We start from the raw sequence: 23925 nt of genomic DNA, 5'->3' as shown, positions 1-23925 counted from the left end.
TGATCCCGTAAAAATGTCCTGTAATCCTGTCAAAATTTGCCTCACGACGTCGCATCAAGGAATTTCGGACACCCTGCCAGCCCTCCTGTAAAAATCCTGTAGTCCTGTAAAAAAAATCCTGTGATCTTGTAAAAATGTCCTGTAATCCTGTCAAAATTTGCCTCACGACATCGCAACAAGGAATTCCGGACACCCTGCCCGACCTCTGTGCATGAAAGAGGGGAGCGAGGCCGTTGTACCCTGGCCCCCTCCAGCAGATTGAAAACTCTCCGCTAGTGGGTCCGACGTCGTCTTTCTTTTTTTTTTTGCTCACCTAAAGTTAGTCTTTGGAGCCGGCACCAAAAGGATACCTTACAGGTACAAAGTTGCAATCAATAGGTTTCGTGTTGTTGTATAGCCCACCAGAGCCGTAGCGAGGTGAGTTTGCACCCGGGTCAGGGCAAATCTAAAGCACCCCCCCCCCCCCCCCCCCCCCCCCCACTGCTGTCAGAAGAAAACGGCCATTTACACTGCCGAGACCAGAAGTTCAAATTCTCTTCATTCCTACTTTATACTGGCCAACCAAACCACCCCAACATGCCGTTCGGAGCCCTCTCAGCCGTGGGCGTCAGGGCGGATGCCCCTCTTGCACCCCCCTCACTACGGCTCTGTAGCCCACTACAACTTTCCTATTTTGGCATTTTGGCTCTAATTCTTACAATTAAAAAACTGACTAACTGTTTTCACTTCATTAATTAATTACAAAAATGGTTTGAGTATCCTAACACCACTGGTAATGTAACACTATACAGTCCATCTTTTTTTGGCGTGCGACGAACTATTTTTTAAAATCTTGGCTAGTTTTTCATGATACGCCCTGAATAGCGTTGAGCCCATAATACTTGGACAAGTAGATTTTTCGACGCGTGTTTTGACCGTATTAGGTGAAACACCCTGTCACCCACTTGTCTCTTTTTGTTTCATTTCAGGGACAAAGGGCATTTACTTCTCATTAAAGAAGAGCCAAGTGATACCTGTGCGTTTGAGTTCTTGAGTCCCAGCCATATGGGTCCACAGCTGCAAGAAATGCGCCCGTCCCCAAAGTTCACTGTTCAGCTTTGCAGAGTAAAAGTGGAACCTCCCGATGCTGCAGGCCTACATGAACAAGGCCAGATTCAGGAACAGTACTGCGGCGACTCTCCATCAAGAAGCAATAGCTACGGTAAATTACCTTATAATTCATGTAACTGGGTGAGGAAGGGAGTTGCCTCAGGACAGAAGCCGCCGAAATTTCGAACAGTCTCTGTTCGAAATATCGGCGGCTTCTGTCCTGAGGCAACTCCCTTCCTACATTCTACCGGTTCGCTGGATTTCTACCCATCTATGTAACTGGGTGAGTATTTTATGGAACGTATCACAGCGAGGTTTCAGTAAGTTATGTCACGGTGGCATAGTGCTGTCCCACAAGCCAACACAAGTGACAAAGAAGTGAGAAACGAAACTATAGGAGGGGGAGGAGGTTCAGAGCCTACTTGCCCTCTCCACTCTGCGGGAGAATGACCTCTCCTCCTCGCAGGAGTAACAATGGGCATCGCTCCGTCTATGCAGGAGACACGTGCTTCCAAATCTTTGTTTCTGGTGCGGGAGGAGCTAGTGTTTTTGTTCTGCACGGTCTGTTTCAGGACGAAAAGTACACATTAACCGATATTGAGGCTGCGAGCAGCTACGGCTTAAGCGGGTAGCAAATACATTGGTTTCAATGGGAGTTGCGACGGGGATTCGGTGCAACTACTGCTTAAGCGGAATTACGGCTTAAGCGGTTACATATTAACGAGGTTTCACTGTAATATATACAGTTAAACCTCCCTATAGCGAACTCTCCATGCTGCGAATTTCTCTATTTAGTGAACTTTTTCAAATGCTTGTACATTTGTCCCATTGAAGCCCATGTACAGTCAAACTCCTTTATAGCGAACACCTTTTTAACGAAAATACCACTACAGCAAATTTGTTTGCGGTCCCGCTGGAGCCCTATAGGTCCAATAATGGACATCCTTTTTAACGAAAATACCTTTACTGCGAATTTTTGTTTGCTGTCCCCTGAGTTTCGTTGTAAAGGAGTTTGACTGTATTTGGGTTTTCCGTACAGCGAAGTGCGTTTGCCCGTGTTCTCTGTGTTACGAAGTTCCGCGTGCGCTGAACACTGCTCAGATTCTCAGAAATAGTGTGACTGGGGAAAAAGACGAAAAACAGACGACACTTTGTGTTGTGTCGTCTGTTTTTCGTCTTTTTCCCAGTCTCGGGTTTTCGTCATGGACCTGGAGAAATACCAGCCTAAGGACATCTACAACGCGGATGAAACCGCCTTGTTTTAACAAATGATGCCTGGAGGCACTCTGACCCTGAAGGGACGCCGTTGTGAAGATGGGACTCAAAGTAAGCAACGGTTTTCCGTCCTTTTCTGTGTGAACATGGACAGCAGCGACAAGCGGCTTCCCCTTGTAATCGGACAGAGCCAGAACCCTTACTGCTTTCGTGGAAGGAGGGTCCCGGTGATGTCCGCCGCCAACCAAAAAGCGTGGATGTCACGAGCAATTTTCAGTGAGTGGCTCCGGGACTTTGATCGTGAAATGGAAAAGCAGGGCCGGCATGTTTGCCTTCTGCTCGACAACTGCTCAGCCCACTATGTCGACCTCCATCTTACGAACGTAGAGCTGCGATTTTTTCCACCGAACTGCACATCGCTGATCCAAATACTGGATCAAGGCATTATAAGGAGTGTGAGGCAGTGCGCCTATCGCGCACGTGTAGTGGACCGACAGCTGCTGGACATTCGATTCGGCAGAGAATAGAAAGTAGACGCCATCCAAGCCGTGGACATGCTTGCAGCGAGCTGGTCAGCAACCAAACGCGAGGTCATCACAAACTGCTACTGCTTCAGGAAGGCGGGGTTTGAGAGGACTGATTAGGCAGAAGACACCCCATGTGCTGACGTGGAGGAAGCTGAGTCCAGCATACTGGAAGACACTTTGGACGCGCTTGCTGTGCTCCAGCGATGGGAAGAACTTCGAGAACAAGGTGGGGTGCCGGTTGATGTTGCACTGGAGGACTTTTTGGACGCCGACTCAACGGCAGTATGCACAGAGGAGCTTACTGAGGCCGACATCGTCGCCGGTCTGCATAAGGATACACACGAGGACAGCGAGTGCGACACTGAAGAGGACATACCGTATTCCCGCGCATTAGCCGGCATGCCGCAAAAAGGCGAGGGAGGCCAGCATGCCGCAGAACCCCGTATTTTACGGCATGCCGGAAAACCCGGGGGAATTTTTCTTGGGGTGAACAACCTGCCGAGACCGGTGATAAATAAAAGAAGGTCACGGAACACAAAGGCAGAAACCGAGAAAGGATTAACGAGAGTGCTTCTTGCGCCCTGACAAGCGACCACAAGAGTGACTAACACCAGTAGGTCAGGGAGCACAGGGGTAAAACCCCGATGCCCCATCCGCATAACTATAGGACAAAGGCTTGACAGGAAGGAGATAAGGAAGTACAGCAGTGGTGAAACCAAGGGGATGCCGTGCATACTTTGTTTCCGAGTTCAGTCGTGGATTGTGCACCATTGGAGATGGACGGAGCATACGAAATGCACGCTGCCGTACAGCACCCGGCAACATCAGCGACAGATGGAGAAGTGCCACGAGGAGGACAGCGCGGACGCTCCCGGACCCGAAGTTATTCGATCGCATTCAAGCTGGATGTTATAAAGAGACTGGATGAGGTCGGTGGCAACATCAGTGCAACTGCAAGAGCATTTGGTATTCCTCGCCAGTGCGTGCAAGACTGGTTGAAAAGCCGGGACCAACTACAGGCCTGCACATCAGTTAACGACGTTTGCATTCGGAAAAGAAGTAACCTGCCTTCCAGTGAGGAAAACAGGAGGAAACGAGCCAAGTTCCCTGAGATGGAGCAGGAACTGTCGTCATGGATATCGCTGCAGCGTGAGAATGGCTTCCCCGTATGTTCCAGCACGATTAAGGTACGAGCTCAGCAAATATTAGAAGACGGACATGCTCAAGGACAAGGGTTTAATGCGTCGAACGGCTGGCTGGAACGGTTCTTGAAGAGGCACGATATCGTCAGCAGGACAGTGACAAGTGTGGGACAGAAAGTGCCAGCAAATGCAGACTTGTTGTGCCAAAACTTTTTCACCTTTCACAACTCAGTCCTTGATGGTGTGCCTACATCCTGCATTGGAAACATGGATGAGACCCCTCTGTGGTTCGACATGCCACAAAGCAGGACATTCGACTTCAAGGGCGTGAAACAAGTGACGTGCAAGACGACGGGAAAGGAGAAACTCAGGTACACAGTTGTTCTGAGTGCGATGGCTGATGGAACAAAGTTGAAGCCAATGATTATTTTCAAGGGGCTTAAGAACGTGCCAAAGTTTGAGTTCCCAAAGGAAATCGTCGTCACTGTCGCAATGAAAGGAAGCATGACGGCAGAATTAATGAATACCTACAAGCAGAAAGTGTGGGGCGCCCGACCGGGAGCATTTTTCAAGCCAAAGGCTGTTCTTGTAATGGATAGCGCACCCGCGCACTTGAAAAACACTACGAAGACCGCGCTTCAAACAGCACTATAACACATGTCTGTCTGTCATTCCTGGTGGTCTGACACCACTTCTGCAGCCAGCTGATGTCGTTTGGAACAGACCGTTCAAAGCAGCAATGAGGGATCGATGATTGAATTGGCTTCGCAGTGGAGAAGTAGAGTTCACAAAGACAGGGAAACGTCGGAGTGCTTCGTACCTGATGGTTGCACAGTGGGTGAAGCAGGCGTGGGGAGAGATCTCTCAAGATTTAATTCAAGAGTCCTTCGTGAAGTGCGGACTGGTGGGGCACCAGGACGAGGAGAAACTGCACAGGTGCCTGCGAGAAACAATGATGTCTGGCACACCGCGCTTCGAGGATGACGACCGGTCGGGACTTACAGACACAGAGAGCGACTCAGAAGATGAAGAAGACAAACTTCAGCTTCAAAATATGCTAGAGCAACGATGACCACAACCACAGAACGACCAAAAACGGATGCAAAAGTACGAAGAACAGAAATAAAGTCTGTAGTTGGTTTACTACGTTCACTGTCCGACATCTTTATTTTTCCCTCGATTTTTGCGGCATGCCGGAAAGTACCAAGTTTCGTAAGCCCAGAATTTGGTCAGCCTCGAGTTATGCGGCATGCCGGCTAATGCGGGGGAATACGGTATGTGTGCCATCTGTTAGGGAGGTGCTCGACTCTATTGACGTGCTTCGACGATACGCGGCATCGAACAAGGACCAGGAGGGTGCTCTGGTGGCGCTGGCAAACTGTGAACGGTCTGTAACAACGACATTCGTCAAGACTGTGCAAAAGCGAGTAACTGACTATTTCTGTGCCAAATAAATTGCTTATTTCTCTTCCATAGTCTTGTTTTTCGTGCGTTATATTCCCGGGAACTTCAGGCTACTTAACTGTAGTAACAACCACCGAAATTTAGCTAACGTTCTCTATAACGAAGTTCTCCATATAGCGAAGTTTTGCGTTGTGTTTACCGACTTCGTTACATAGAGGTTTAACTGTAATAATTTGAATAATATTAAAACTGTCACGATAATTTAACGAATAAATGTTATTGTTGCTCGCTGACTTGCTGTTATGATCACCATCATGTCTGTCATTTCAGATGCAATCTTCCTCACAGTATTTAAGGCAGTTAAGCAATTGAAATACTGTATGTATATTTTGTATTTACCGTATTTACCCGAAAATAAGTCGACCCGAATGTAAGTCGACCCCCCCACTTTTAAATAGGGAAAAATGGAAAAAAAGTTTTTCACACAGAAAAAGATGTTTATTCGTCGTCAGAAGAGGACTCTTCCTCTGTCGTGCTGCCGCACTCTTCGTCACTGCTATAGGAGACATCACCATCCAAACAGAGTCACACTTCTTGAACGCGCACATCACAAGGTCCCGGGGCAAAGCTGCCCACGCCGATGCCACCCACTTGCACACTTCCGTGAGTGACGCTCTCTTGATCCTCCCGGCTGGAGTAAGCACGTGATCGTCTCGCGCCAACCATTCATTGTACATCCGCCGCACGTTGTTCTTAAACGGCTTATTGACACTCACGTCGAGCGGCTGCAGTTGACTAGTGAGTCCCCCGGGAATCACAAGCATGTCCGTACCTGCGTCACAAAGCGCCTTCTTCACCTTTTCGGTAATGTGTCCGCGAAAGGAGTCAAGAACGAGCAGGTTCTTTGGCCGCAAGAGTGCTCCAGGTCGTAGGCACCAGACGAGACGAATCCATTCCGCAACCATGTCTTCGTTCATGAAGCCTCTTTCGTTCGTCCGAACGATGACTTCTTTTGGAAATTGTTCACCTTTTGGCAGCGTCTTCCGTTTGAATACGATGTACGGCCTGAGCTTTGTGCCGTCAGCGAGGCACGACAGCATAACCGTAAAACGCAACTTCTCCTTTCCCGACGAGAGAAGGCTTACTTCCCGGCTGCCTTTCGCTGCCACCGTAGTGTTGCTCGTCATGTAAAAAAACACAGGCGTCTGGTCAGCGTTGCTGATTTGCCCGATCATGTAGTTTTGTTGGTCCCGGAGCTTCAGGAAATAGCGGTGGAACGCCAACACCTTCTCCTCGTACGCCTCAGGAAGCTTTTGGGCGATCCTGGTCCGTCGACGAAGGGCCAGTGCGTTCCGTTGCATGAAGTCCGTGACCCAGTGTCGACTTGCCTTAAACTGTGAGCCCGGAATGTTTTCTTCGTTGGCAAGGCGTCTTGCTTCAATCTGGATCATCTCACAGCTCACCAAAAGTTTCCTGTCTCGCGTGTCTTCAACGAATGTTTTCAACTTTGCTTCAAGTGTCGGGTAACGTCCTGTCCTTGGCCCTCTGAACCCACGGCGTGTTGCGCTGCAGTCAAAAGATTGCACCCAGTTGTTTTCGCCACTGATGCACAACTCGTTCGGAGACACCAAACTCCTGTTCGGCAGCACAGTTGTTCATCTCTTCGGCATAGAGGATTACACGCCGCTTGAAAGATGCAGGAAATGAACGCCGAACCTTCCCTATGATGTGCACGGTAGCGTCGCTTAGCGTCTTGTGTTCAGTTTCGCTTCGCAGTTCTCCTTCTCCGCTCAAGTGACGCATGCCACGTAATCCGAAACATGGACCCTGCATTCTCCCGGGTTTTCCTTCAAGTGCTCCGGAATTTAGGGCACTGCGGAAGCGTTGACCGGATTGTAAGTCGACCCCCTACTTTTTAGAAGTTGATTTGGGAAAAAGGGGTCGACCTACATTCGGGCAAATACGGTAAATACTCATATCAAAATGTATTTATGAAGAGTGTTTAAAATCCCATTTCAACACAGTATTTTGGATTTATATTTAAATACTCAAAAAATGTATTTATGCCCATCCCTGGAGGGTGCCACAAGTCCTGGGAACAGTGCCCACTCCTCCCACTAGGGGATTCGCTTGTGGTGCCCCTATAGGTGCTGCATGGGGCATACGCTCCCTTCACAAACTCAAATCCTTTCATCCAACTCTTTCCCACGCCTGAATTCGTACAGCATTGGCTGTGGCGGCGCCCTGACTTTCCGTTACTGGCAACAGCGCACACCTCTAGATGTACTGCAACATAGTTAAACTAGGTTCAGAAAAAGTATGAAGGTGGTTGTCATGTGACTCGAATACTTGCATTGTGGCTTACTTCTCTCCTTTTTTGTTTTACTTCAGGAGTGACAGCTGGGACGTGTGACATTAAAGAAGAACCTCGAGAGGAATCTTCAAAGGAACATCCAATCATGGAAGTCAAAACGGAGCCTTATAACGTTGCACTCTCGACTGAGCAGGACCAGATGGGACACGGCTGTGAATCAAAATCAGAAGGTAAATACAAAATGGTCGAGGAGATTTAGTCAACACCAAACTCAATAGCATGACATGGACAAAAAAAAGGCATGCAACAGAAATGCGTTTTAGCTTTCTGACAGCCAGGTATCAGCTTTCATGCACGTGTTCTGTTCAATGGAAAATTCTCAAAGTTATGGAAAATAGACGTGGAGATTCTTTATCAAATTTCACATCACTGTTGCATCTCAATACTACCGTATGTTCTCAATTATAAGTAAAGCTGGATGTTTTCGGGTTTTATTGTTTTCAGAATTCGGGGGGGTAAATATCGGGTGTTATGTGGTGATCAGCAAAACATGGTGGAATCGGGTGAAATTTCTTTATTTGTGTATTTTTCGTGTAAAATACAACTCGTTGTTCTTGCTCAGAAGGACACAGGAACTCGGCAAAATATATATGGCTACATGTTTAAGGCAAGTGCATCACCCCTCGGGGCCTTTACGGGAATCCCCATACATTTTTTAAATTGTTTTGCGCTGCACAAAATTGTTTGATTTGCATGAAGTTTGTTTTAAATTAAAGTGTGTACCAATTTCTAGGGAATAATGGTTTCAGAGTTTTTATATCTGGCTTAGAATTTTTCCCATCGTAAGAGAAAATATTGCTACAGTATTGCTATACTAAATATCCAACGCCGCAGATAATGAATCTAAAATAAATCGCATGTATTTACGGTAGGATACCCCAGGATGTCGGGAGACACGTCGGCAATGAAGCGCAGTTTCGCGTCTTTTGCGTCATCGCGGATCCCGTCCATGGGCTTGCCGAAAACTTTGATGAGTTGCTTGTGATGAAGCTGGTGCACTCCTGCCATTGTTTTTTTTGCCGCTGGGCAGTGTTTGCATAGCAAACTCCAAACATTGTCTGTGCACCTTTCACTTTCTTCTTTAGACTATCATGTCTTGTTGCCGATGCGAGGTGTTCCTTTCTTCGCCGTATCTGACGACAACACCAAGTTACAGAAACGGCACGTGAGCACGTTTTCGTTGTCTCCATTCTTCACTATTTCCAAATCGTTGCACTCGTTCCTTTTATGACCCGCCATCATGTCAAAAGATGAACGTCACGACGTTAATGCACGAAATGCATAAATTAGGGATGTGCCAACCGAATCCACGAATCCCAGGCAAGGATTCGAGATTCGGGAATTCGAATCTCAGTGACAAAAACGGCGAATTGAATCTTCCACGTTTGTTCCTTTCTTTTTGAAATTGGCGCCTCCGGAGCCCTCCGAAAGCCTCATTGACTGACGTGTGTTTTCTTATTTCTTTGTTTACATCGCTCTCGACTCAAGGTATAGTTCAGGCAGGAACTGTTACATTTCAAGTTTAAAAGTAATATGGTTTAGCTTTTGATTGTTGCTTTAGTTTTATGGAAGTAATTCATACTGGATAATTTATGTATTTCTGGTAGTTGATGAACAATATGTTAAATATAAACTATGTGTATATTTTGTCCCAAAACTGAACTATTACGTTTTTTTTTTGTTTTTTTTCGTTGAACAAATGTATCATATTCTGCTTCAAAACACTTTTCAGTAGAAGTTTTTTTTTTAGCATTTCAAACTGTTTTTAGTAGGGGTGTGTGAATATTCGAGTTCTCAAATTCAAGTCGAATATCAAACGCTCTAACTATTCGATTTTTCGAGTATTCGACTATTCCACGAATTTTGAACGACACAACCCGAAAGTGGGCTTCACCTGATGCTTCTGTGCATGAGGTGAAGCCTCCTTTACGAAATTGCCCTTGCTGCTGGACCAACACAGGCGGGACAGTGTTTAGTTTAAGATAAAGTTATCCAAAGTTAGTGTTGCAGACATCGTCTGTGGAAGGGGTAGCGCCCCTCCCACGTGCAGTTTAGCGGTATCGACGGGGGCTTTGATTTGATGTCTGTGAGGTCGCCTTTAAAAAGTTAGGACTCTCAAATAATGACGCCCACGACCAAGAAGGGTGTCTTAAAGATGTCCTTTATTTCTAAACTTTCAGTAGTGCAGCTCGCTAGGGTGAGTGCAAAGAAACTAAAGGGTGTTCATGGCAAGGCTGAGGCAGGATGCCAATTCGTTTGTTTCACAAATGGCCTGTGGTTGTTTGAAACAATTACAGCCTCATCCGTATAACATGCTACTGCCTGACATAAAATTTTGAAATGAAGGTAACCACTCCAGTAAGTTGTAGGCTTTCCTGAAAAGCAGGAAGCACTCTCATGTAAAATTAAAGAGTAGGGGCTTTAAACAGAAGAATTGCATGTCTATCTTGCGACAGTTAATGCCAGAAAAATTACACTAAAGCCATGGGCTACAAAATGGAAACTTTTAGTGCAAAAGTCACATATGGTAAATACGCACTTCCGAAAGCAGTTCGGTATTGTCGTGGCAGTCCCATGACATAGCGACAAAATGCAGAGCGTCCAAGAGGTTGATCTGCAAATCCTGGTCTTTTCGGTCGATTTTTGCGAGATGACACCGCACCAGAAGCCCTTTGAAATGGTGCCTAACGTTCCGAGTGATGCCAACGTCCAGCGGCTGCAAATGTCTTGTTGCATTGGGGGCAGGAACATTCTGAAGCTCAACTTGCTTTGGATGTGCAGAGCACTGGTCGATGATCAGCACGATCTTTCAGTTGCTGCAGGCCGTCTTGCGATCCAGGTATAGCAGAAATTCTTCAAAAAGTGATGCAGTCATTCGTGCCTTTTTATTAGCCTTATAAAGGCAAAGCAAGCGACCTGCGTGCTTGAAACACCTGGGCTTTAGGGACCTCCCGATGACTGTCAGTTTCATCTTCACTGAACCGTCGGCATTGCAGCAAAATAGAACGGTGACTCTCTGCTTACTTTTCTCGCTGCCCTGACAGTTCTGGCCTTTGAAGCATAGGCTTTTTCCTGGCTGAACATTGAAGAAAAGTGGGAAAACATCACATGGTTCGTGCCCTGCGAGGAGTGTGGGCAACATGCTCGTCATCCACTCGCTAACGACGTCGTCGTCCACCTTCTTCCCTTCACCACAGACGCTCTTGTAAACAAGTCTGTGCCTTGCTTTAAATCGATGAAGCCAACCAGCGGAGACCAGGAAATTTTCTACTCCAAGGGAGAATGCAATCTCGTCCGCCTTTTCCCGTAACACTTTGCCATCGACGTTGATACCGGCTGCTGTAACTTCCTTAAACCAGGCTAAAAGGACCTCCTCAAGCTTGACGTGTTGTGCAGGCTTAGCCTCCTTCACGTTGATCCCGGACTGTTGGACGTTCTGCAGAATTCAGTCTCGCTGGTCGACGATCGTGCTGAGTGTCGATTGCGGGATACCAAGCTCCTTTGCGAGGTTGGCACGCTTTCTCTTCGGCTCTTCATCCACTCCACTTGCGTGACATGTTGCAGAACTTCAGACATGGCTGACACTGACTGCGTACCACGAGTTCATTCTCGCAACGGCAACACATGGTCATCCTCCTCCCCCCCACATACGTGCCAATGAGAGGAGACTCAGTGACTCGTGGTGCACTGAACTGTACGCTGTCGGGGTCACGGAGAACACGGTGAAACAGTTCCTTGGGCAGGATTTCCCTCCTTCCTTTTCATGTTCGCTCTTCAATCGGCTTAATCCGTCATCGAGTTCCACAGTTCTCCGGACTCAATGCGGCGATTTTTTTTCGTACAATCCGGAATCGCTACCAATGTCGTTCGTATTATCCGAATAGTAATACACTAAATATTAGGCTTTCCAGCCGGGACTTCTGGAAAATTCGTATCAGCCGGGATAATATCATCTAGATTCTACTGCGCGACCGATATCATGTGTTGTGGTGTCAGCGCGATTCAAAAATACGGCAATGCATGCGAAATCGGGACGGCCGAAATGGCATTCATTGGTGGTCCATTCTTTATTCACTGTCATGGTGTTGGTCTCCGGCGCTTTGACGAAAAGTTAACATTTTTGTAAATACAGCAACAATTTAGCGGTGGAAAGGTGGTTTCAAGTATCGCAAATAAGTGTTACAAGGTGGCTAAAACAACAGGCAGAGACTAAGAATTGTGCCAGCACAGTGAATTTTGGACGCTTGGTGCATTGACTCATTTTGATCCAGACAGAGAAACTCATGTCTATGTTGACGCTTCAGCGAAACCTCCATGGAGCCAAGATATTTTCGAAAATCGACCTCATCAAAGCCTACCACCAGATGCCGGTAGAGCCCGCCGACGTTCCGAAAACAGCAATTACGACGCCGTTCGGCTTATTTGAATACATCCGTATGCCGTTCGGCTTGCGCAATGCAGCCCAGGAGCTTTTACACGAAGGTTCTGGTGGCAAGTGTCTGGTGGAAGAACTGAAGCTACCGGATCGATGGTAACTCAGAACTGCAGCATCTGGATGAGGATATTTTGGATTTAGTCGGCCTAGATGAAATAGACAATGAAATGTCAGACTGGGATGTTTATCTCGAGATGGTTGTTTCTGCGAAAGTACGTGCAAGCGATCATCTGGAACGCTGCGGCATGGTTTTACAGACGTCACCGACGTACAGCTTGTGCAAAGTGGGCCTGGTGCTCTCGCAGGAACAACAAGAGCCCGGTACTGTGCAGAGATCGAAGGATCCAACATGGTTGTGACGCAAGCTGACCCTGAAGCCAGCAGCCCTGAAAAGTCACGTTTGGTTGCGAAGCTTGGAGAGGCTCAAGAGGCAATGAGCAACGCTGTAGTCGAGGACAAGGCTTCATGTTCACCCAAAAATGAGGGTGTGCCGTCGAAACTTGGAGTTGTGAACGACGAAGTTCAAGAGCACTTGAACCTCCACAGGACTTACGTCATCGAAGAAAGTGGATCAAATGTGGAAGACACGTTCACTCAACTTGCCGGAAATCTGTCTGAAGACGAATGTGATCGGTTCACCACCGTGAACCTCTCCGAGTGGTTTACGTCGGACTCTACAAGCCGTGATGATAATGATACACCGACGTGCTTGGTGTCTGAAGATTTCTTCGTCAGTGGGAGAAGTTCCAGAGAGTCAAGTAGGCCTCCTTGTGTCTGCAACGAGCAAACGAGGAATTCAAGATGGAGGGTGTCAAGTTAGAGGGCTCGGGGAATCTCGTCCTAGACGAGCACAAAACTGCGTCAAGCTCATGGATGCGTTATTCGCACCTGTTTTGCTTATTTTCAGAAGAGCCGGCAAGAAATGGCTCAACGATGTACCTCCTACCGGAAAATCCCACAGAATTTCTCACAAAGATAGTGCCTTCCTTTAGGATTTCTGACACCAAAAATGTGATCCCCTACAGGCTTTCATATAGAAAATTCCTCATCCCACAGAAGATCTTTCAAAGGGGATCTAAAGACGCATTTTAAGAGATATCTCAGAGGGAAGGATCCTGTGAGACAGCTGGCATTTCCTACAAGCTTCACCCATCAGGTGATCTAAAGATGCATCTTAAGGTGATGATGATGATGATGATTAGTATTTTAATGGCGCAGCAGCAACGGAGGCTATAATGCGCCAAAACATTGTTAAAAATGTTACTAGTTACAAATGGAATGATAAGGTTAAAACCAGTGCATGATACAAATTAGCTCAAGTGCTGTGTTTTCAGAAAATATCGTTAAAATTACGAGGCATGCACTGCATTGCATCTTGCATCCCAAGAGATATCTTACAGGGAAGGATCTTGTGAGACGCTGGCATTTCCTACAAGCTTCACCAATCGTCTCTATCAGAGCAAGGTTTCTCTTACAACTTCTAAGAGACCCTTTGCATTTTCTTCTAGACTTTGTAAGAGAGCATTTCTCTCATAGGGTTTCCTCGAAAGTGCAGAAGTGGAAGTGTTCATTTTCTTTAGAGTTAGATAAATGTGCTAAAAAGACGGAATTTTGAAGATCGCTAAGATATTACTTGAGGACGCTGTGGACTCATAAAGCATTTACTATTCACCTGCTAGCTTCAAAGTGGGCATTAGAGCATAGTAGAAGCAAAAAAAAAAAAAAATCTGAGGATACAGGAAGACAAAACAAGGTGTATTTTATTACAATGTAAGGATGCTAACTGCATTATATAGAAGAACTCGCACGAAAACAAGCAAGATGCTGTATACATCATTGGCAAGATTAACAGAACGATAAGGTGACTGTACAAGCGAACTTTTAGATCTGGGCCTGCTTACATGAAACTCTTTTAGTGCAACACTGAACGACTGCTCCTGAGACACTAGCTGAGAGTTGCACTCAGAGTGTTTCGTGCAAGCGGGCCCTGTGTGTGGTGCACATGGTCAATAGGTGCTACATCTGACCACCTGCCACAAGATGCTTTCATACCTCAACCCTTACAGCACTGGTTCCGAATAAGCACAACAAGCCATGTGGGATATTTAGTACATAATCTTTGAAGACATAATTTCTGTTGCAAATAATCTAATGCTACATACAACACTTTACTGTTCACACATTTACTATTCAACTGCAAGCATCAAAGTGGGCATACGATTGTTGTGCCATCTAAAGATAAATAAACATTGAGAATAAAGAACTTACATAGCATATTTGATTACAATGGAAGGTTGGAAAGTATATTATATACAAGCACTCACACCAAAATAAACAGGATGCTGTACAAGCACATATATACATAATTACCCTGGTGACAAAGTTAACGGGACCGTGATGTGACTGTACAACAAGTGAACACTGAGGGCGTTTATGTTTAATCGCCTGGAGGCACTCTGAGCGGATATGTCATCACAGAGCCGGCTCGAGGGCGTATGAGAATTGGCTCAGATCCGCCCACTTCCGGTGTTTGGATATTCGCTCAGAGTCACCTCCGAGGTAGCTCGCTTGGTTTGGAGCTTGGAGGGCGAGCTCGCAGATCCTTCCCACAATTCCTGAGCTAGAAGATGGCGGCTATTTTGAAATTTTGAGATGGCTTTCATCCAGACAATCTAGACCGCCGTACTACACGAACTAGTTGTGGAATTAGTGCTTGAAAATGTAAAAGTCTCTGACAGATGTCGAGAAACTTTATGTGACACCGGCTTTGATGCAGAGTTTGCAGCCAGCGTCGTGATGGATAGACGCGTGAGTGGCCCCCGCGTGAACGGCAAGCAAATAGGTCGTCGTCGTCGTCTTCCACACACTACGTGCAACATGGAATGAAACGTGAAATGATGTATAAAAAGAAAAAAAGAAGGAACACAACATCAGAAGAACTGACAGAAGCGAAACCTTCAAGCCACTGACGCATAAACGGTGCCCTACGACGAACACCAACGAAAGCAGACGACACAGCAATAGATACTGCGCAAGTGCAAAGCCGTTGTTGCTCGGACACGTATGGAATTCAATTTTCTCCTCGCTTTACGCACGACTGATCGATTCCCGGTTCGGTGACGCACTTCCGCTCAGCTCGGGCTCTGCTCTGAGCGAATAAACATAAACGCCCTGAGCTGGGAGCGGTGCACATGGCAGTAAGGAATTATATCTGGCTATCTCTCACAAGATGCCTTCATACGATGATAATCCAATAAGTAAATTACCCTATTTTCATTTTTCAAAAGAAATTGCACTACAAGGAACTCGGTGGTTAGGGTAATTCAGTGGGATACATTGACAACACAGGTATTGGTTCGTGCAGCAGCTTCCCAATGTAGCACATGGTGTGCTTGACTGTGAAGTCAGATCAGTCATATATTTCTTTACAGAAAAAAAAAGCTTCGAGTATATATTGGCAGCATCTGTTGATGGAGAGGACTGTATGAGAATTCAAATGGTTCAGCATTGTCTTGCATAGAGGGTCATGAAAACGTTCATGATGAACAGCGCATTATTGGAAGGCCAGTTACAGCAACAGGAAACAATGTTATCTGTAGTTCAGAAAACTGTTGGCAAAGACAAACGGGTCACAATTACATTTTTATACAGGGGTTCCCTAGGACTGATGTCTGACACTCAAGCGTCGAAACAATTTTGTCTCGGCAGCTTCATTACAGAAAGGTATGTGTGAGATGGGTGCCATGTTTGCTCAGTAACGTTGACAAACAGCAACCAATTAATTCGGCATGAATTTTCCTTGAGTGGTATCAAGACAGTGGTGATGCATTCCTTGGATGCATTAGTACTGATTATGAAATGTAGGTGCATTATGCAACATCAGAGAAAAAGAAAAAAAAAAAGAGACCTGAAATGTGAACACTTTGCTCTGTAAACAGGACACGAGGCAAGGCATCCAAAATAGGCGCCATGGTAGCAAAAATGTTCGCAGAAAGTAGGTGACTTCGTCAAAAAGTAGTGTTGAAACCTGTATATAAATTTTCACTGTTTATCTGTTTATCTGTTCACAGCACAGGAACTTATTTATAGGATAACCATCATACAGCTTTATAGCATTAGACCCGAATACGCGGGACAAGCCATGTGGCATATTGCGACATTTTTGCAGATCTAATTTATGTTGCAAGCTAATGCTACACACAACAGTCCCACCTACTTTCCATTATTAGTCTCTCCACACGGTTAGGAAGTGTGCAGACATATGATTTGCCCTCATTGTAAAACCCTATGAAGAGACACGCACTATAAATGTCAGAGAGTGAAATGGCACTTAATGTCTGCAGAGACACCATACACTCGTAGATATAAGGAGGCAGCCGTGTGTCATTGGGGTTGTCAGACAATATTATGTTCTTGCATAGCAAGACACACCTTTCGTCACCATCCTCATACACTTTCAGAATTCTTTTGATCTGTAGGAACTGTTCAGAATGTGTGACTACAACACTGGAATCAATTTTTGATGGTCTTGTGTAGGCCTGGCTGTGGAAGACCATGCCATTCATCACGAAGCGGTGATACTCGATAGCAGACTGCGGCCTGTAGTAGCAAAATTGCTGTACTAGTGCATCTTCCTCCTCCAACGAAAAATGGTGCACAGGTTTTGGCCGGCCAAGAAAACATGCTTTTTCAACATATGTTGCACTTTGAAGCTTGACATATCCCAACATATTTTTGCACACATTACTTATCTGCAGTGACAGTGGCGTAGTTGAGAGGGCAAGGTCCAATTCTTGCATCATTGCTGTTCTCTCAAGCACCTGAAGAGGTGGCCCCTTGGCAGCAGTTACATACTTTAGGAGCGTGCCATTCCCCCCCCCCCCCCCCTTAAAAACAAATGAGGAGTGCGCCCAAAGAGGACCCAAGTACTGCACACTCTTTGCTAAGTGGAGAAGCAGATGAACATTATACATCATTTTTGTTGCTCCACAAAGCGCTGCATGCCTTGTCACAAATTCAACCAGCAGGTCATCTAGAAATGGACACATGAAGAAATTAGAGCAAGAATGTAAAGAACCACCCGCATGACTGAGGGAATGGGGTAGCGTGGGAAAAGGCTAAAACAACGAAGAGAGTACAACAGGACAAGTGCTACGCGTTGTGTCGTGCTCGTTCTGTCGCAGTCTTTCCCTTTTGTTAGTGTGTCCTTGCACAATGCTATTTCCTCAGTTACGTACTGACTAACCCAACATCCCACAGCTCCTAAACCACTCTTATGCTCATCGTAACATTGTAACTCAAGATGCATACCAATTTCGCAAAGTATCTGACAAAATTTGGTGCGATTACACGCCATGAAAGGAGTTCTGCACAGCTCAAAAAATGCTGCCTGTTGCATGAAGGGAATTGCCTCAGGACGAGAGCCGCCGATATTTTGAACAGACACTGCTGTTGTTTTTTGCACCGTCCTCATCGTTAGGGTTAGGTATAATTAGGGCCCTCAGTTTTCGGGTTTTATTTTTTGTGAAAATCGGGGGGTAAATATCGGGTTGAAAATCAGGACCTGCCAAACAGGGTAAAATCGGGTGATATACTGAGAAGTGATGTATTTTCGGGTGAAAAAAAAACGATACTTTTATGTGTTGAAATTTATTAATTATTCGATAATGAAGTTGGGAGTGCGAGGCAAGCCGCACTAATCTAACCTAATATATCACTAAACAAAGTGTTTTATGCCATAGGTTAAAGATGGCTTTCCCGTAACACAAATAAATTAATCGAAAAGTTCCGCTAAATCTACAAACGTGCACTTAAAGCAACAAACGGTACAAAAATCCAACACTGCAGTTTTCAACTTATTTAATGACACAAGCTTTCATGTAGCAGACTACATTTCTCCAGGTGTCTTTGTCACACCTGAAGAAATGTAGTCTGCTACATGGAAGCTTGTGTCATTAAATAAGTTGAAAACTTCAGTGTTGGATTTTTGTACCGTTTGTGCCTTCCGTGGACGTCGACGAGACCCTTCATCTTTCTTGTACTTAAAGCAACACTAAGCATTCATTGAAGTGGGCTTGACCGCAATACACAGAAGTGTTAGGTGAAGCCAACTTTCAAATGGTGACGCCTACCAAAGGAACATTTTTCACGCTAGAAATTGGACCTGCATGCAAGCGTCCACAAATCCAAACCCGACGTGTTTTGTTTACTTCACCAGCAAGATGCGGCGCGGTCGGGAGCAAGTCGGGAGCGGTCGCGCGATTGCCGTATTTCGCGCGTGTGCGGATCAAGTCGTTGGTTTGCACTTTCCCAAGCCTGGTTTACGGGTTTTATCGGGTTAAACCCGAACTATTTTGATGTAAATCGGGGGGTAAAAACGGGCTTTATCGGGTTTTACCCGAAAACCGAGGGCCCTAGGTATAATTAGGGTTCGTGGTTTTCGGCATTTTCCGAAAAATGCCGGAAAACACCCCCCGAATGATTTTTTTCAGATTCGGAATATTCCGAAAAAATCCGAATTTCTCGTATCTTGACAGCTGCCATTCCTGGAACCGCAAAGGGAAATCCCCTTGGAATCTCCCGTTGTCGACTATTTCTCGAGCGTGGCATTATCTTCGGGCTGTGCCCTTGTTTCGTTGTGCTTAAGTGCTTATAGGAGGATGACCTCAGCTTTGGCAGCAGACGTACTTAGTGACACACCTATCTTTAGTGAATTTACTATTCAGAACCTTTGTGGTCTGTTGTTGTCGGGTTAAAAAGAGATCACGGGTGTACGGAGCTCCCACACGGTTTCAAAAGCCGATCGCTGATCCCCTGCCCTAGCCTTCTAGTTCATTTTTGTGTTCTTTGTATTCCTCTATCTACTCCGCTCCAGTTACGAATTGGAGTGACCCTTGTTTCCGTTCCTGAGGCACTTCAAGGCACTTCGAGGCACTTCACTGTATGAGGACTTATTCTTATTTGTTCTACGAGATGAATCTCGTATGGATGATATAAAGCGCAAGTTTTTCGAATATGCTGCATGCCCTGCCCCTCAGGTGGATATATCTCCTATTCAGTTTTGGACGACCCCTTCCAGCACATGGCCTTTGTTATCGCAGTGCACTGGCTATTCCTGTTTCTAGCGCTAATGTTGAGCGCGCGTTCTCTAAACTGCGTGTTATTAATAGCAAGGAGCGAGCCGCTATGACAGATGCGAGCATGATGATGTACGCTTGCATCTATTACAACAAGAGGTAGTCTCCTTGTTTGCTGCTTTGGCACAGGCAATAAAAGACATTGTTAATGAAACCGCGAATCGATTCATTTCTTTTCGGTTCGTTGTTACCTTGCGCGCAAAATAGGCTTTCCTTCATGCGAAATAAATAGACGCCCGTATTCGGGCATTTATTTTTTGGGCGGAATATAGATGCCGAAAAAATCCGATTTATAGTCCCCCATATAAATGCCGGTAAACACCCCCCGAATTGGGTTGAAAATAAATGCCGAAAACCACAAACCCTAGGTATAATGTGCTAAAGGTGCACGCAGATTGTGGGTCAACAGCTCTAGGGGAAGAAGGGCTTCGCTGGATTTCTACCTGTCTATTGCACCTCAAAGGAAAAACAAAGGGGAAATACTCTGTAGAGTTTGTCGCACTTAGTAGATGCAAAGGAATTTTAACATTTTAACAATTATGCAAAAACTTGCTGGCTCTCCACTGTAGCTGAGCTGTTCTGTGATGTAATGGCTCATTTCTGAACGAACGGAAGCTGTCATCTTGGCATTCAGGTACATTTGCCTATTTGGCTGCATGCGACTATGCTTGCACTGGACAAGTACATCAGCCTTCTGCGCCCTTTACCTTTTCCAGCCCTTTACTTTTCCCTTTCCCCTCGGGCACGTAGAACAGTCTCATTGGATCGCTCTCAAATAAGGTACCACGACAACTACACAAGAGGTCCATGTTGCTTCATCTTTGACACCATAGTGTTGTGGCCCGTCTGCAAATGCCCCCTTATTGCTACTTTCTCAGCGTACAGATGCTTTGTCACATGCTTTCTCCAACCTTTTCTTTCCCTCATGCACAGGAACTGTCATACTGTCCTAGCATATTGTGGGAGCTTCTCCAATAAACACCACTAGATTTAGGCTTTCTGTGAATTTCCACATTCCTCATACTTGATTTCGTTACTCGAACGCCCTCCAAAATACAACAAGTTTTGATTGCACCGCAAGTGTCCTACATAGAGAAGTTAGTACACTAAGGACAGGTACACTAAGCACAAGTACATTAATTTCTCTTGCCAGCTCGCTCTAACATTGCTGGAGTGAGTTCTATACGCAACAATGTGCATGTGGCTTCTGCAAGCCTTTTCAAATGATTCAAATGTTGTCCAGGAGTGATACCAAGGGTGCATGGCAGGCAGTAGAATAGGATCCAGTTTCTCCATTCATTGGCCTTCCAGTAGCTGCGTTCAGCGAGTGACCTTGGTAACCTAGAGAAGCAGTGAGGAGGCCCTATGGCAAGGAGCCGTTTGTCCATGGCCTCAACAGCAGCAGTGGCACCTGTTAATTGATAAGGAAGTTATATAACAAACCTCCATGTAACAAAAAAGGGGAAGAGATGCTGCCGTATCTTACCTGCAGTGACTGCTGCCAACACAATTTCTGTCAGCTGTTTTGTCACTCAGAGAAGGACACAATGCATGTAATCAATGCTGTGACTCCACACAATGTCGAAATGCAGCAGGTTCACTAGTGCTGATGGCCCTTTAAGCCTATTTACAGGGCGGCCATACTCTACTGTCAGCATCATGTCTCGGAGAAGGCTGCTTGCAGTCCTTTCGCCAACAGTGGTGGTGTCCGGAAACCGCATAGTTCCTAAAGGACAAGAGACAAGTATTTGTTACGAGAGATCATTTGAGAAGCATGCGCCTGGTTCTTCATTTACGCATCTAATACATACCGTCTATATGCTCCCCCTTGACATAGCACCATGGACATGACAGGTATCCACAAAAAAGAGTATGATTTTGGATTGCAGCACGTGCTAGAGTGTCGACACAGCTGCAGACAACGATGACTTTTGACGAAATCATCTCCTCGCCAACATGCCACATCACCGGCTGCATTAAGTTAATGTTCTCAACAAACTTCTCGAGGAAGAGTGACATGTTGGGGTGGGAATTCCCAAACCAGAGACCTGCAAGCATGCAGCTTTGAAATCTCTGCTCTGGTGGCAGTTCGTTTAAGGTTAACTGGATCGGCCACATGGAACCCTTGGATGATTTAGATACCGGACTGCCGTCCGTGTTGAAAGTTAGTGTGAGGTCACACCATTTCAAGTGTCCTGCACTGTATAGGTTACGGAGAAGTTGTCCATTTGTTATGTCACTGATGGTGTCAGCAGTCCTCTCCACACAGAGCCTTTTCAAGTTCTTGTAAAGCACATCTTTGTTCCGTGTAACAACACTCTTCATCTGTTCTTCCATGTTCCAGATGCTGAAGAAATGCCCTTCATTCTTTAGGTCTAACAGTTGTCTTGTCACATTGCAAGTGACACACACCTTCTCAGCTGTGCTTTCTCAGTCTTCAAGCAGTGCCTTGCAATATTTACAATAGGAGGGATGCTTGGCATATTTGTTGGCCCTTGGTGGCCACATCTTGCATAGAAGGTATTTGCTTCCTGATAATACATCATTTGTGAAACCAAAAAGTGAATTTATGAAAGTGAGGAGGTCGTCAACTGGTGTCCACGTTAGTCCATGGCTAACGGTAAACGACATAACCATGCAGATCGCCTCTACCCTTTTTGTCGATGAATTCGGTAATGTGCTTTCTCCATATTCTTGGAAGGCATTAGTAAGTATTTCCGTTTCGATGGAATTGCTGATGTTGTCGTCGAGCGGTTAGAGTTCGTGCTTTGAGGGTCTGAATCATCTGCAACGTCAGCGAAGCTCTCTTCTGATGTACTTGAAAAACCATCTTGTTCCTCGCGTGAAGGACTTGCATCGTACAGGTGGCTTTGACGTACGACGGGCTCACCGGCATCAAACATCCCGCTATCCGACTGATTTGTGTTGTTCGACCGTTAAAGGGAAGTACCCGGGTTGGCACAGTCCACATTTACGGGTATTCTTGTAGCCTGTACAGTTCTCTGCAATTCCTCTTCGGGTGGAGTGAAACCGCTTTGCAATCACACGCTGAGTGAGGAGCCGCACACCTCATCCATTCTATGCTGGTTCCGGTCATTGTTCAGTTGTAAAGTGTCCTTCTCGGCACCCCAAACGGAGCATCCTTGTAAAAATATAACTTTTTTCTCTTCTTAGCTCTGCTCTTCATACGATTTGGCATTTTTAGTGCTTTATACTAACAGTCATGCATGCGTGAATGACAAATGGTGAAGCAACACGCAGCACGACTTCAATTTCGTAAGCATTCCTTCTCGCTATGTCCTTCTGCTACCCCAATATTACTGATAAAATATAATTTTAAGATTAACGCCGTTGACAAGACTAAGCTTCAGATCTTTTGCTTTCATTCATTCATTCACAGAATTCTACGAAAATATGACAGCGACAGCACCGCAGTTTTCGTCTGCTACCAAGAAGCAAAAAGAAAAAAACTTGTGGAGAAAGGCTAGATATACAAGTACTCGCACTCCAAACCTTTTTTGTAGCAAATTTGAACAGTCGTGACAATTCCACAAGCGCTCAAAGCATATTGTTGCATATTGTTTTGGAACTACGTGTTTCAGCGCATAATGTGTAGTGTGATCTATAGGGACCGTGCGACACCTAAAGAGGGCGCACTGCTCAGTCGCGACAGCGCTGCCAGTGGCGGTCTTCGACGTATCCGACGTGATATCACGCCGCCTGTTCTATACATTCTCAAGTGGAACCGTAGCTTGCGTGACGACCGCCGTAATTAGAAGGGCTAATTTTCGAAGTGCAAATAATGTGGAACCCTTCTGGGGCGCGAATGAAGAGAATGGAGACAAACTGCACAGAAGCAACCACCGTATTCATAATGCATCTAACAGTACGGAAGGAGAACAGCCACTCGCGTCTGTCCGGTGAAAATACCTGACGTCGAGAGGATGGTTATTTGACTCCTCACAAAATCCTGGCTTGCTAGCGAAGGCTATATACCGTAAAAGCCCGCATATAGTACGAACCCGAATATAATACGAGGGGCGGTTTTGGGGGCCACAAAATCGGAAAAACAAGAAACATGCTTTATTGACTAGATTTACACCGGGACATGCATTTACTCGTTGCCACTGTCGCTCTCAGAGGACAGCGCCTTGTCAGACAGTTCCTCCCACAAGTAATCGTCCTCCGTACCGTCCAGAGCATTGGAAATCCCGCACTTCTTGAACGCGCGGGCGACCAGGCCCTCGGGAATAGTGGCCCACGCGTCGGAGATCCACTGGCATAGCGTTGCTGGAGACGCTCGCTTAAGCCGCCCGGTAGGTGTTACCGCAGGTTCCCCTGAGCGCATCCATTCCGTGCAAGCCGTGCAAGCAAGCATAACGGTCACTCGGGTCTTTTCGTTACCACTCGACCTCACACAAACCTGCCGGGCGCCCTTCTCGTGCACCGTGAACGCTGACGGCATGTCCAGGTAGACAGGCGTCTGGTCCGCATTTCCTATCTGGCCCAGCTGGAAGTTCGTGGTCTTCCGCAGGGACAGAATATGGCGCTGGAACGAAATGAGGTGCTCTTCGTATCGCTCGGGCAGCTTTTGGGATACGGA

The 23925-nt window shown here is 46.1% G+C and overlaps 1 protein-coding gene across 1 annotated transcript in view; it reads left to right on the top strand.

Moving 5' to 3' along the window:
• The window catches only part of LOC135369191 (uncharacterized), a 39442-nt gene that overhangs the window by 2402 nt on the left and 13115 nt on the right, over positions 1–23925 (top strand). Inside the window, exons 3-4 of the mRNA XM_064602827.1 lie at positions 969–1201; positions 7769–7921. Coding sequence (XP_064458897.1) covers positions 1045–1201; positions 7769–7921 — 310 coding nt within the window. The 5' untranslated portion in view covers positions 969–1044. The remainder of the gene's footprint in view (positions 1–968; positions 1202–7768; positions 7922–23925) is intronic.

The sequence above is a fragment of the Ornithodoros turicata genome, chromosome 9, assembly GCF_037126465.1.
Source record: "Ornithodoros turicata isolate Travis chromosome 9, ASM3712646v1, whole genome shotgun sequence".
Taxonomy (NCBI): domain Eukaryota; kingdom Metazoa; phylum Arthropoda; class Arachnida; order Ixodida; family Argasidae; genus Ornithodoros; species Ornithodoros turicata.
This window is presented reverse-complemented; position numbering and strand designations above follow the sequence as displayed.